Here is a 13098-nt window from a genome sequence, read left to right on the forward strand (position 1 = left end):
TAAGTTTAGTAGCTATACATATAACTGTTCAGTGTCTGTCTATAGCTTAATTAATTTTCCACTAAAAATCTATTGTAGGTAAATTATTCAGTAAAATAAAACTGAACATGTCATTTATTCTTGAATACCAGTGGCTAGATTGAAGTTTTAGTTTAGTGAGATTTTTTCCAAAGAAAGTTAATTCCATCCTGTAGTAAGTCTCTAATAATACACTTAAAAATACTGTATCTGCATTAATGTGTCTGGTTTCAGAGTAACAGCCGTGTTAGTCTGTATTCGCAAAAAGAAAAGGAGTACTTGTGGCACCTTAGAGACTAACCAATTTATTTGAGCATAAGCTTTCGTGAGCTACAGCTCACTTCATCGGATGCATACTGTGGAAACTGCAGAAGACATTATATACACAGATTTCAGAGTAACAGCCGTGTTAGTCTGTATTCGCAAAAAGAAAAGGAGTACTTGTGGCACCTTAGAGACTAACCAATTTATTTGAGCATTAGCTTTCGTGAGCTACAGCTCACTTCATCAGATATACACAGAGACCATGAAACAATACCTCCTCCCACCCCACTCTCCTGCTGGTAATAGCTTATCTAAAGTGATCACTCTCCTTACAATGTGTATGATAATCAAGGTGGGCCATTTCCAGCACAAATCCAGGTTTTTTCACCCTCTTCCCCCCCCCCCCCCCCCAAGTCACTCTCCTGCTGGTTAGTGAGTTTGGGGGGGGGGCGCGGAGGGTGCGAAAACCTGGATTTGTGCTGGAAATGGCCCAACTTGATTATCATACACATTGTAAGGAGAGTGATCACTTTAGATAAGCTATTACCAGCAGGAGAGTGGGGTGGGAGGAGGTATTGTTTCATGGTCTTTGTGTATATAATGTCTTCTGCAGTTTCCACAGTATGCATCCGATGAAGTTAGCTGTAGCTCACGAAAACTTATGCTCAAATAAATTGGTTAGTCTCTAAGGTGCCACAAGTATTCCTTTTCTTTTTATTAATGTGTCTGTATCTTTGTATGAACTAATTTGGGTGGCTTGACACACATTTATAAAAGAAGCTTAAATAGGGATGCTCCTTTGGGTGGTACAAGTAAGTGGCCGTATTAGCTGTAACACCTATGCCTGTTGATCCCCTCCAACCAAAAAAATCTGGGAAACCTCATTTTAATCCATATTAAAATGATTAAAGAATAGAAGTCTAGTACTGATTTCCTTTCAAAAAAATGAGTTGCATTGTATTGAAATGCTCCTTTTTGTTTTTCAGTGTGTCAACAGCAAATCTAAACTTGTCAGTTGAAAGTATTTGAGAACTCATTACGACAGACAAAAAGTTATCTCCTTGAGACACATGTGACTGTGTCCTGCTTATCGCTTACTCTGTCATTCTCTTCTCCTTTTTGTCCTCTAAATGAGGCAATTTTGCTTTCCCTTTTTTCCCAGCTATAGGCAATGACTAACATAGGTCAGCAGAGCTTTGATATCTTAATTCTTAAATCATGGGTATGCAGCTCCCAAACAATATATATCCACTGTAAATTGCTATAAATGAGACCAAATCCTTCTCATGAAGCATGTATCCAAAGGCAAGTCTCAGTCCTGGTGGTGAGAAAATTGACTTTGCTTCCAGACTTGAGTTTCTAGAATGAGTCAACGTTGCAATGTTCTCAAGCTACTGGATTGACTTCAGAGTTGTATTTTTAAACAGTGTAATTTTGTATTAAAATATGTGGCCTTTAATTCATTCAAAAGTCTTTTTTTTTCATTTAATCTTGACACAGATTAAATGTAATAACAAAAATATATACCACTGGCATATGTAAAATAATTTGGGCTTAGTCCAGATCCCAGTGGAAAAAGGTTTTGTGATGTAGACCTATCACCGCATTCTGGCCTCTCTAAGAGATAACCAAAAAAGATTGGGCATGAAGTCCAAGCATTCTATATGTGGATGCAGTCAAGATGTAATTTCATGGATTTTCATTTAGATTATACTTGAACAGGCGTGAGTGACCAAGTGGGCTAATAATTTTTGCACCTTTTATTCAGGTAAACTAGAGCCTCCTGTCAGCATTCCAGTCATGCTGTCCATTCTGTGTTTGGTACAACAAAGATCATGAGCCTCCTTTCATCCTTCCAGGAAATTCTTTAGCTTGGATCTCCTTAGTTTAGTTAGGTATTCCCTGTTCACAGGGTGTTTAAATATGTCTGAGATATTCGGGGAAGGGGAAGAGAAAAACCAATAACTATTCCATTTTCTGATAAGGCACTGCAAAGCCAATCTGGCTCAGTTTCTGCCTTTCATGCTAAGCCTCCTAACTGTCATCCATAACGGGCTCTGGTATATCTGGAAAATAAATGCGTAATAGTCCTTCTTTGAGTTAGTTACAATGGGTGAAGATAAGCTTCTGTCAGTCATTGACTTTAGACCATGTAATGCTCCATGAATGTCCATGCTGGAAGATGTGGAGCTGGCTTGTGTTCTCTTTTGCCAGAGCTTTCCCCTTTATTAGCCCAGGTATTCATAGCTGCATCACCTTTTTCATGTCTGTCAGATTTTTAAGAGGCTAGGGTTTAGTAGTAGTTTTTTGATCTCTACTAAAGGTAAATATACCCCCTTTCTTGGTTCCTTCCGATCATGTGTGCGTTTAGATACCATTTTCTCCTTTGAATTATTTCAGACTGATACTTTTAGTTCTACTCTAGATAGCCTCTAATCTAGGTATTTTTACCATGGCTGCTGCTATAGTAGGTGAAATCCTTATAGATTCTCCAGTAAATAAACATGGATGGCTGTTTCTCCCTCCACATCCCCACAGAAAGAGGTTGGTTATTAAGTGAAGGCCAAGTTAATGAAATGAGTTGTACAATTGGTTTGAAAGCTGTGAGGCTGCTATTCATTCTAATTTCCTTAGATATCAGTTCTGTAGTTGAAGGCCAGCTGCTGAGAAGGTTCTGTCTTCTGCTCACATGGCTCTCATTCTTTTGGCTGACTGTTCCAAGGCAGTGTGACTGCATGAGGTCATAATCCCAGAAAGTGGGGGTGTCCCTTCAGATATTTTGGGCCAGTTCCCATGGAGGGTCTTGAACATAAGGAATGAAACCTAGAATGTGAGTCGCTCTTCAACACAAAGCCAGTGTAAAGAACCAGGGCTGGGATGATGAATTGGTGGACTGCTGCACTCTCAAATGTTTGTAAGTAGTCATTTTGCAGTAGTCAAACTTAAAGCTTACAAAAGAATGGATTCCTGTGACCAAGTCTGAATTTGATCAGAGTGGGCTTCAATCTGTCTGGTTATCTGTAGATATAAAGAGCGTTTTTCACAGCTGTGGCTACTTCAGCATACATAATAGAGGAGTCTGACAGTCCGAAGGCAGATGCCCTCCATGGTGGGTTGATGTTACAGTAGCAGCAAGTTTTCAAAGTGCTTTTCTCTCCCAACTGACGTTGCCCTGTCTTGCCTGGGCCTAGTTTCAGCCAGTGGCTCTTCATCCATGTGCTGATATCTCCCAGGCATTACGATTACTAAACTCTGAAGCATAACATTTAATTTCACTTCAACAAAATATATCATTAATTATCATAACTAAATATTTTTGATATCCATACAAATCTTGTTAAGCTTCAGCAACTTCATGTGGCAGTGAGTTCCATGGTTTAATTGCACATTATATGAAAAAAATATTTCCTTCCATTGGTTTTGAATTTCTCACCTTTTTTAATTGCAGTGAATGCCCCCTGGTCTTGTTATGAGACAGGGAGAACAGAAGCTCCTGGTCTGCCTAGTCCAGGCCATGAATAATTCTGTATACTTTTATCCTGTTCTCTCTATTAGTCTCCTTTCTAAAGTAAACAATCCCAGTCTTTTCAATTGTGTTTAATATGATAGTGTTTCATTGCCCTTGATCATTCCTGTTACTCTTCTTTGAATCCCCTCTAGTTCAGCAGTAGACATTGAAGAGGGAAAGGATAGTCCAGTTCGTCTGCACCTCACTTATCTCAGTGAGCTAGAGCAAGATGACAGACCCCAGATTTCTTGGATGAAGATTATTTTGGAGACGGTGTTCCTAATTAGTCCAAGCATTTCACCGAAAAGGAGTCACTGGTTCTGTGCTGTGATTTCACTAATTTGGAGCTATTGTGTTTAGTGCAGGAATGCTGGCAGGAGGATCAAACTCAGCTGGACTAAGGTCCCATAATTGTGTTATGTTGGTTACTGGTGTCTGTGTGATTTAAACAGAAGCCCATTGATTTAGACAAATAAGACACTGAATCCCTGATTGAAGCACGCTTACAATATATATGGTGTGGGAAAGCTCCCATTGCATTTGGTCATTCTGTACCTATTATACAAATAAACCAAGAACTTCATTATCCAGTAGTGTCACTGGCACTTTTCTTGAGGACAGATAATTTTGTGTCGTGGGATATTTTGTTTCTTTCATCTTGACAACTAAAAATGAAAAAGCCAGCCTTAAGCATGAGGTTAATAAGTAACTAAATTAATAATTTCATTTTTACCTAGGTTTACAAAGAATCATTTGAACAAAAGTTTTTGGAGGAGACAAATTGTTTATACGCGGCAGAGGGCCAAAGGTTAATGCAAGAAAGAGAGGTAACTACAGTGTGAATGAGGACTAGGAATTAATTAAAAGACATGTGTACTGAGGTTACACATGTACGCCTCCATGTACTTCAGTGTGAACTGCATTGGTGTGAGAGAGAGGGAGAGAATTGAATCTAGTGTGTTGAAGTATCTTTATGTCAGTTGTTTAAGTCAGTGGTCCACGGATGCCTAAGATTTCCAAAAGGGTCCATACCTCTATTTGAAATTTTTTAGGGGTCTGCAAATGAAAAAAGGTTGAAAACCACTGCATTAAGTGCATGACTAGAAGTGAGATAACCCAGTGAAATTTGATCTCCCTAAATCATGATGTTGGAGAGCACAATAGTAAGAGCTATGGACGGTATTGTCAACATTACTTCACCCAAGAAATTGTAATGTGCTTCTACTGTCATTCCAGTCTTTCTTCGATTAATACCTAATTAAGCAGTTGAGTTTTAAAAAAGGCTTATTTACTCAATAGACTACGACAGTTTCGTTTTCTGTTCTTTCGGGTTAAAGCGATACTGTCCTGTGGACAGGCCACAAATTTAGACACTTCTCAAAATGTAAAACAAATAAGTGTCCCCTAGTTAATATAAATGTATTGGCTCTCCCAGACAAGGGCTGTGAAAGTTAACTAACTCACCACAAATATTCTGAAAGCAAGTGTCTACATGACACTGATGTAAGTTGCCATGTCATACCTGTGTCTCTTAGCGTTAGAGAATAAATTAAGGATGGAATAATCCTATCTTGTCAGTACTCTGCTAATGTATAGTTAAGATAATTGTCATGATAAAAAGGTTATGCATATGCAGTACTCCTTTGTGTTCAATAATTAAATCATTGCATTCTTTTCTTTTGCTAGGTCCCAGAATATCTTCACCACGTTAACAAACGTTTAGAAGAAGAAGGAGACCGAGTAATAACATATTTAGACCATAGCACGCAGTGAGTACAATTTTTCTTCCATTTTCAGTATAGGCCAAACCTGCTTGCTATCCATTCATAAAGTAATGTGATTATCCTTCGTTCAAAAGAAGGCAGGATTATTTCAATAGTATCTAAAAGGGTAATAATATTGAGCTTACCTATAACAAACTTTGTTTTACGAAGACTATGTATCTTGATTAAAATTAAAATACACGATAAAAAGAAAAAATGGGAGAGAAACTCATCTGGAAAGATCTAGCAATATGAGTTTGAGGTTTTTGAAATCTTTGGGTTATTATATAATGTATCATTTGGACTTTCAAAATAGTAGTTCGGTTAACCATTCATGCTCTCATCATGACATTTAGCTCAAAGTACCTGAGGGAAGGGAATGTGCTTTTTGCCTAATGCAACTGTTAGGTATCATCACTCATGAGCTCTATTTAAAATGGCAGTCCACTTTAATAAAAGTGTTCTAGGCTATTTTTGGCATTTGATCGTGTTACAATGCTGACGTTATTAAAGTATATCTGTTATTTCTCATTACTTGAAATTATCTACTGCAATCTATGCTCTAGTGTATGTATAATGCAAACTAAAATATTTTTTAGACAGCTGCTATATATTATAAAATTGTAATGGGGGCCCTGAACCTGCAAATACTTACTTACTTGCTGGTCGATTAATTATTACTCCACAGTTAGTCTTATCAAAGTCAATGGAACTACTCACATATATGAATTTAAGAACATGCATAAGTATTTGCAGAATCATGGCTTTAAAGTGCAGCTCAAATAAAGAGTAGCCTGGAATTCTAACAAGGCCAATCTGTGCAGAGACTTATTGTGGGTCCTGGCTTCGGTCTCAGCTCAGGATGAAAGTCTGGGCCCACTGGGGGCCAGAGAGCTCTGTGAAGACAAAATGAGAAAGCCTTGCATAAATCATCACTGATTTCCTTTGATCCTTTTAAGAAGCAGCATTTACAGGATCTGAAGTGAACCTCATACCTTTAGTGATCCTCATACCTCAGAGTTTACCACCTTTCTAGATGTGTGAAGGGGGCAGCAAGAACATTAAAAAAAAATTAATGTATTAGATTTGTACTTGGAATAGATATGAGCCTTCAGGGACAAAAATAACATCAGAAATAATGGAGGACAAGATAGGTGAAGTGCTGATAGAGTACTCTCTTAATATCCTGGGACCAGCATGACTATAACAACGCTGCATATCAAGAATAATGTCAGGTTAATTTAAACCCTTAAATTAGGTTTTGTAAAAAACATATTTTCTAAAATTTAAGACCAATACAGTTGTTCTCTGATTTGTTGGCTTACAATCTATTAGTGTAAAGCCAGGATTTGGGTGTTTTGTTTTGCTTTAGGGTGTTTTTTTGTTGAAAAATTGCTGAATATTGCTCTGCAGTATTTTCAACCTAAGCATTGCAGCACTTTACTAGTACATAAAAGACAGAAAAGGAAACTGACCAGTCTTAGTCAAATGCAGTAAGTAAGTAATCTGCATTATAGGTGGAAAGTAGAGATAAGCCTACATTGCAAACTTCAGAACCAAGTTTAATATCTTCTCCCAGAGTTTGGTGGTTTGATATGGGGTTCTAATTCAGTTCACAAGTATGCTTCTTTAACCATGAAACCTTAGTTCAGAATTTGGGTTTGAATTTTGAACCACACTAATCTGGGTTGTTCAGTTTTGAGGTTCCAGTTTAGAACCATCTCTTTTTCTATAAAAAGTAGTAGTAAATAAGAATCTTTAAAACTGTTCCAATTTTTAATATCTAATTTTAAGGTGTTACAAATAATAGCAAGAGCTTGTTTTTTAAAATAACATTTTAATTAGAATCTCCGTTTCTTAATTGCATATATTTTTGCAGTATTTTATCTTGTTTATCCCTGTTAGAATTTTTTTGTATATGTAAAATACAGACTGCAAAATTAGAATAAACTGAAAATTTTCAATGTTTTGTCATGTAATAGTGGGAGTTATTCACAAAGCATCCTGATAAGAGAGTAATCGCCCTCAACTGTGCAGTATTTCTTATGTGCTTTTTCTTGCCTTACACAGGAAACTACTAATTGCTTGTGTGGAGAAGCAACTACTAGGAGAACACTTAACAGCTATTTTACAAAAAGGTAAAACAGTTTCTTAGTTCTTGTAACCTGCACTGAAGGGCAGATTCTCATACTCTGCAATTATGGTAGATTGTACAACTATTACGTTAGTAAAGAATGTGGGCCATAGCAGCGGCTTCCATGCATACTGAAAGTCAACGCCGAATAAAGTTATGTCAGCCACCAGTGCAAGAAGATTGTGTGTGTGAGAATATAAGAAGTTTCTGATTAGTTTTGTAAAACTGTTTAAAGGTGGTTAAACCCTTCACCCCTACTTAGAGTGCCACTAGTCATTTCCAAAATAAAAAGTGCTAATGGCACAGGATTATATAAACTTCCAAAACAAGCACTTAAATTACTGCAGTAATTCTGTATAAATTACACAGCACAGGTGGAATTAACTTCGTTTGATTGTCACTATATAATTTAAAGGATCTTTGTACAGTCAAATACAGCCGAGTCCCAGTGAGGAAACCTGTTAAGCCAGTACAATATATATTCTCTCTTTGCATCCTTTGGTGCATCTCTGGAAATCTCAGATTTGTCCTACAGTCTTCTTCAGAAGTACTTGTTAAGTGATCAGTGCCTCTGATATCCATGTGTTTTTTTTTAAAAATTAACAGGAACAATCATGTCAGTCTTCTTCTTTCACTGGATTTTTAGGCTTGATTGATGTTTCCTGATCTAGTATACGTTTTGATCTAAAATATCTTCTCTGTTCTTAGCTCTGGGTGATCTTTAGGTTCTGGGTCTTCTGGCAACTTAGCCTCACCCCTCTTTGTTTCCTTCATGTTTCAATAAATGTTCCTCCCCTTTTCCCCCACTTATTCTTCCTTTGTTTTCCATAAAATACTTGGGATACTTTTCTCAGAACTTCTGACATTGACTTCTTTTAGTTCTCTGCCTAATCAGATGAAAAATTATCTGCTTTGGTCTACTTTACCAGTCTGCCTCTTTCGCTAACTGTCTCACATGTCAGTAACTTACCCTCAGAACCCATGAGTATTGCTGACTAGAGGTGAGTGAATAATTGATTTTTATTTTTTTTTTGGTTCGAGGATGAATCAAAATATTCAGGGGGAAAAAATTCAGTTTGGTTTGAAGCAAAACTATTTTTTTCTTTTTTTTTCTTTGCTGAAACAAAAAAAAAATATATTTGATTTTGGGTCAAACAAAATTATATGTTCAATCCAAAACACTTTTCACCCGCTATTTTATTTCAGGTGTTTTTCACCCATATTTTTGTGTGTTTTTTTTTAAATACAAAATTTCCAAATGAAATGCTATTTTGAAATGAAAAGTCAAAATATTTAATTTCAAAATAGGAAAAACAAACTGTTTTTTGACATTTTTCCATTCTGTGGACCAAAATTCAACCTGAATTCATAAATAGTTTCAGTAACCCCAAAAAAATCAATGTATAGCCCAGCTCTGTTACTTGCTGTCAAGCTATCTGTAACTGACTAGCTGCCATCCTCTTCCAGAACCTACTTCTTACTGTATCTATCTTGCTTTCTGTCAGAGGGCTTCTAGCACCAGACTTCTATTATTTTTTTTTAAAGCCCTAAACTGTTTTCTAACCTCCATCAGTGTGTGAGTCTATCAAGGTGGTTTGTATAATTGACCTTTCTCATTTGCTGTGCAACAACCAAACCATTATAATGTTTATATGCTGAATTAGACATCTTACTACTTCTCTTCCTCTTTCTTTGTCTCTATTTTAATGATATAAATATACTTGTACAATCTTCGGCCTTCACTGAAGTGCTTCATTTTATTTTAACTGTTTTATTCCATCTTAAACTTATTTTGAAATACAGGGGTTTAGATAGTTAGTTCTCTTGTTGATATAGGAATTGATGTCATTTGTCAAAGTGTTACTTTAAAAGGTTTTCACAGTGACTTTTTTATGTAGCAGACATCTGAGTAAGAAATGGTATGCAGTCGTGTTTTAATTCTGAACTCTTTCCTAGTTTATAATATATATTAATTGTCCCTATCTACGTGGAAATATATGTGCAATTTTCAGAATAGAATTGGTTTTTATATTTACATTTTGAGATTGTGATATTTGTAGATTTAAATTAGTTCAGCTTTCACATTCTGTATCTGCACTTAGACTTACCCAAATTTAAATTTTTTAACACCCATTGACTTACATGACTTTTTGCATTCATTTGATCTAGCAGCACATTATAATCCCCTTAACATCCAAGCGTGCAAATAGAAGAAGACACTATCTTTTGTAGGTTTTGTTCCTTAGGAGAAGGCATGTGGTGTAGTCAGCCTGATACAGGAAAATAAAAGCTTAAAAATGCTTAAGAAACTTTTCTTGTATTAGTACAGCTGCCACTGACCAGATGTTGGGTTTTTGTCTTATGAGCGTAATAAGACATTCCAAGGCTATAGCAGTACTTTCAAGAAGTGGGGTGCTGCCTTCCTGTTAGAGTAATTTCACATATATTTTCCTTGCCTATCAAATGTGTGATATAACACAAGTTGTGTGATATGGTCCAAGCACATGAAATGGAAAGAAAAAGGGAAGTATTACTATATCGGCTTGAGGGAGCAGGGGAGGTTGTCACCATATTTGACTTTCCTTTTAACTGACAAATATTGAAAAAGAGAGCACTATGAGATGAAATCGGTTGTTCATGTGCTGAACAAAACTAATAGATGGGTGTGAGACTTCCCTGTACTGTTTAGTTGCTGCTATCTCTGACTTAGGAGGAGGCTACCCTCTGATGCGGTGGAGTATAATTTTCTTCATTGCCCGCTACTCACCAAAGAAAACCTACCATATATTTTCAAGACATTGTAATCTATCTATTTTAGGTGTTTTTATGGTTTATATTGCTGCAATAACTAAAGACTAAGCAAGCTAGTTTTATTTGCATTTTCTTATCCAGCATCATCCTTGAATTGCTTCTCGTTTATTTATAAAAGTAGAATAAGTTCCTGGCCTTTGTAAAAGTAGACTAAGTTACAGCACAAAATGACAGTGCTAGTAAGAATTGGATGATTCAGGTTTTCAGGAATTGATCTGAACATGAGATAATTCAGCAGTATTTGGAATCAATTCCAATTTGGAGTCATTACCAGACATCCAATTAAATTTCAAAATTCATAAATAGAAGTGTATGTGTAATATGTTAGAACATGACACAAAACCTGAGTGTAACATCAGCTTAACTGGTGAAATGAATTCTGTTCTAATTTGGGAGGGGATGCATTAGTAAAGGCAAAAGTTGAGCCTTGAAAGAATTTGTGGTAATTTGTGTAGATACTTGTCAGGGTTCCTTCCCCACTCTGGGGTACAGATGTGGGGACCTGCATGAAAGACCTCCTAAGTTTATTTTTACCAGCTTAGGTTAAAAACTTTCCCAAGGCACAAATTCTGCCTTGTCCTTGAATAGTATGCTGCCGCCACCAAGTGATTTAGACAGAGAGCCAAGGAAAGGACCACTTGGAGTCCTATTCACCCAAAATATTCCCCCAAGCCCTACATCCCCTTTCCTGGGGAAGGCTTGAGAATAATATCCTCACCAATTGGTACAGGTGAACCCAAACCCTTGGATCTTAAGAACAATGAAAAATCAATTAGGTTCTTAAAAGAAGAATTTTATTTAAAGAAAAGGTAAAAGCATCACCTCTGTAAAATCAAGATGGTAAATACTTTACAGGATTATCAGATTCAAAACACAGGATTCCCCTCTAGGCAAAACCTTAAAGTTACAAAAAACTGGGATAAACCTCCCTCTAGCAAAGGGAAAATTCACAAGTTGAAAACAAAAGATAATCTAACGCGCCTTGCCTTATTTACTTACTCGTTTTGTAATATCAGAGACTTGTACAGGATGGTTTATAGGAGAAGGAGTTTTTTGACCTGATGCGTCTCTGCTTTCCCCAGAGAACACACCAACAAAGCCTTTCCCACCCCCCCAAGATTTGAAAGTATCTTTTTGTCCCCATTGGTTCCTTTGGTCAGGTGCCAACCAGGTTATTTGAGCTTCTTAACCCTTACAGGTAAGGAGGAATTTTAGGCTACCGTTATGGTTATGACAATACTATTTTAACAGAGTTTATGCTAATACTTAACACAGGAAACATAATCACCACAGCACCCCGAAAAGAAACTCTCACAGGATATATATTTTTACTGCTCTAGAGGTGGGGCAGTTTTTTAGTTTACTTACTGATGTTCTGTTTAGTTGTGTTAGATCTCCCGATGAAAACTGCTGTATAAAAGCTAGGTATTATTATTACTTTACAGCAAGCTCTCAGTAGGCAGCAGCTGGTAGGAAAATGTAAATACTTTAATTCAAATCAGTTGTTTCTTTCAAAAATATTTTACCACAAACTGCTTAAGCCTGTATAAATACAGACCTAGATCCATAAAGGGGACTTAGGCTCAGCTTTGGAATGCCTGACTTGAGGCTGTTGGTTCCCCCAAGTGGCAGGGCACGTAAAGTTAGGTACCTAGGCTCCCTATATAGTGCATGGGGAGAATTAGTTACCTAAGGATGGAGTTCCCAAAAGCCAGGATTCTTATCAAGGAGCCACCGCAGCTAGTCAAGAACAGAGCGGTAGCTTAAGCCCCAATCCAGAGAGACTTAGGCATCTCTCTCTACTTGGAATTCACAGACATGTACCCTCTCCTGGAGTTAGAGCTGATCTTTCTTGCAAAAAAAGAGGTGGTAGGGTGCCCTCTTTAGGCCCTATAATGTACTGATTAGAGCACTCACCTAAGATGTGAGAGACCTGGGTTCAAACCCACACTCTACCTGATTTGGAATAGGGATTTGAACCCAGGTCTCCCGTATCCCACGGGAATACCCTAACGATTGGGCTTTGGAGGATTCTGTGGTGGGCTCAGCCCAGTCTTTCCTGTTGAAGCTGTTCCACTTCGTATAAAATAATTAAATGTTTTTCGAGGAGTGTCCCTGCGCATGTAATGGGAGATTTGTAGTAGCAGTGCCTGGTTGGGTTGCATATGCGTTGTTCCCATCTTGTGCCATCTTAGGTAGTAACATAATGCCATACGACCAACACCCCCTCAGTCTCTTCTCTACCACCCTCAGTTTCAGACAAGGCCTCTGTACTTTAGCTTCTTTAGTCTAACTTAGATTTCTAGTTGTTTAGTTAATAGTTAGTTATTAGCTCATTTAATACTTCCCTTTCACAGTTTGTTTATTTTTTCTTTCTATAAAAAACTAACTTTCTTCTCTTATATTAGGAAATTAAATTTCAGTTGTTAGATACCCCTTAGAATAGCATTGTTACCCTCCCTTATGGGAGAAAACCCTTCTCTGAGGGGTATGCCCAGCTCCCCAGGTTTTAAACGCTTCCTTACGTGCAGACTCTCTGTACTGGTCCCTGATGGGCATTCACAGTGTGTTCGCTGCCTTGGCGATACACACATCTTGCA

At 37.3% G+C, this 13098-nt stretch overlaps 1 protein-coding gene across 1 annotated transcript in view; it reads left to right on the plus strand.

The window, feature by feature from the left end:
* Positions 1-13098, plus strand: part of CUL4A (cullin 4A) — a 92102-nt gene that overhangs the window by 31066 nt on the left and 47938 nt on the right. The window contains exons 7-9 of the mRNA XM_077813726.1: positions 4528-4617; positions 5477-5559; positions 7624-7691. Coding sequence (XP_077669852.1) covers positions 4528-4617; positions 5477-5559; positions 7624-7691 — 241 coding nt within the window. The remainder of the gene's footprint in view (positions 1-4527; positions 4618-5476; positions 5560-7623; positions 7692-13098) is intronic.

This window comes from Eretmochelys imbricata, chromosome 1, assembly GCF_965152235.1.
Source record: "Eretmochelys imbricata isolate rEreImb1 chromosome 1, rEreImb1.hap1, whole genome shotgun sequence".
NCBI classification, from domain to species: domain Eukaryota; kingdom Metazoa; phylum Chordata; order Testudines; family Cheloniidae; genus Eretmochelys; species Eretmochelys imbricata.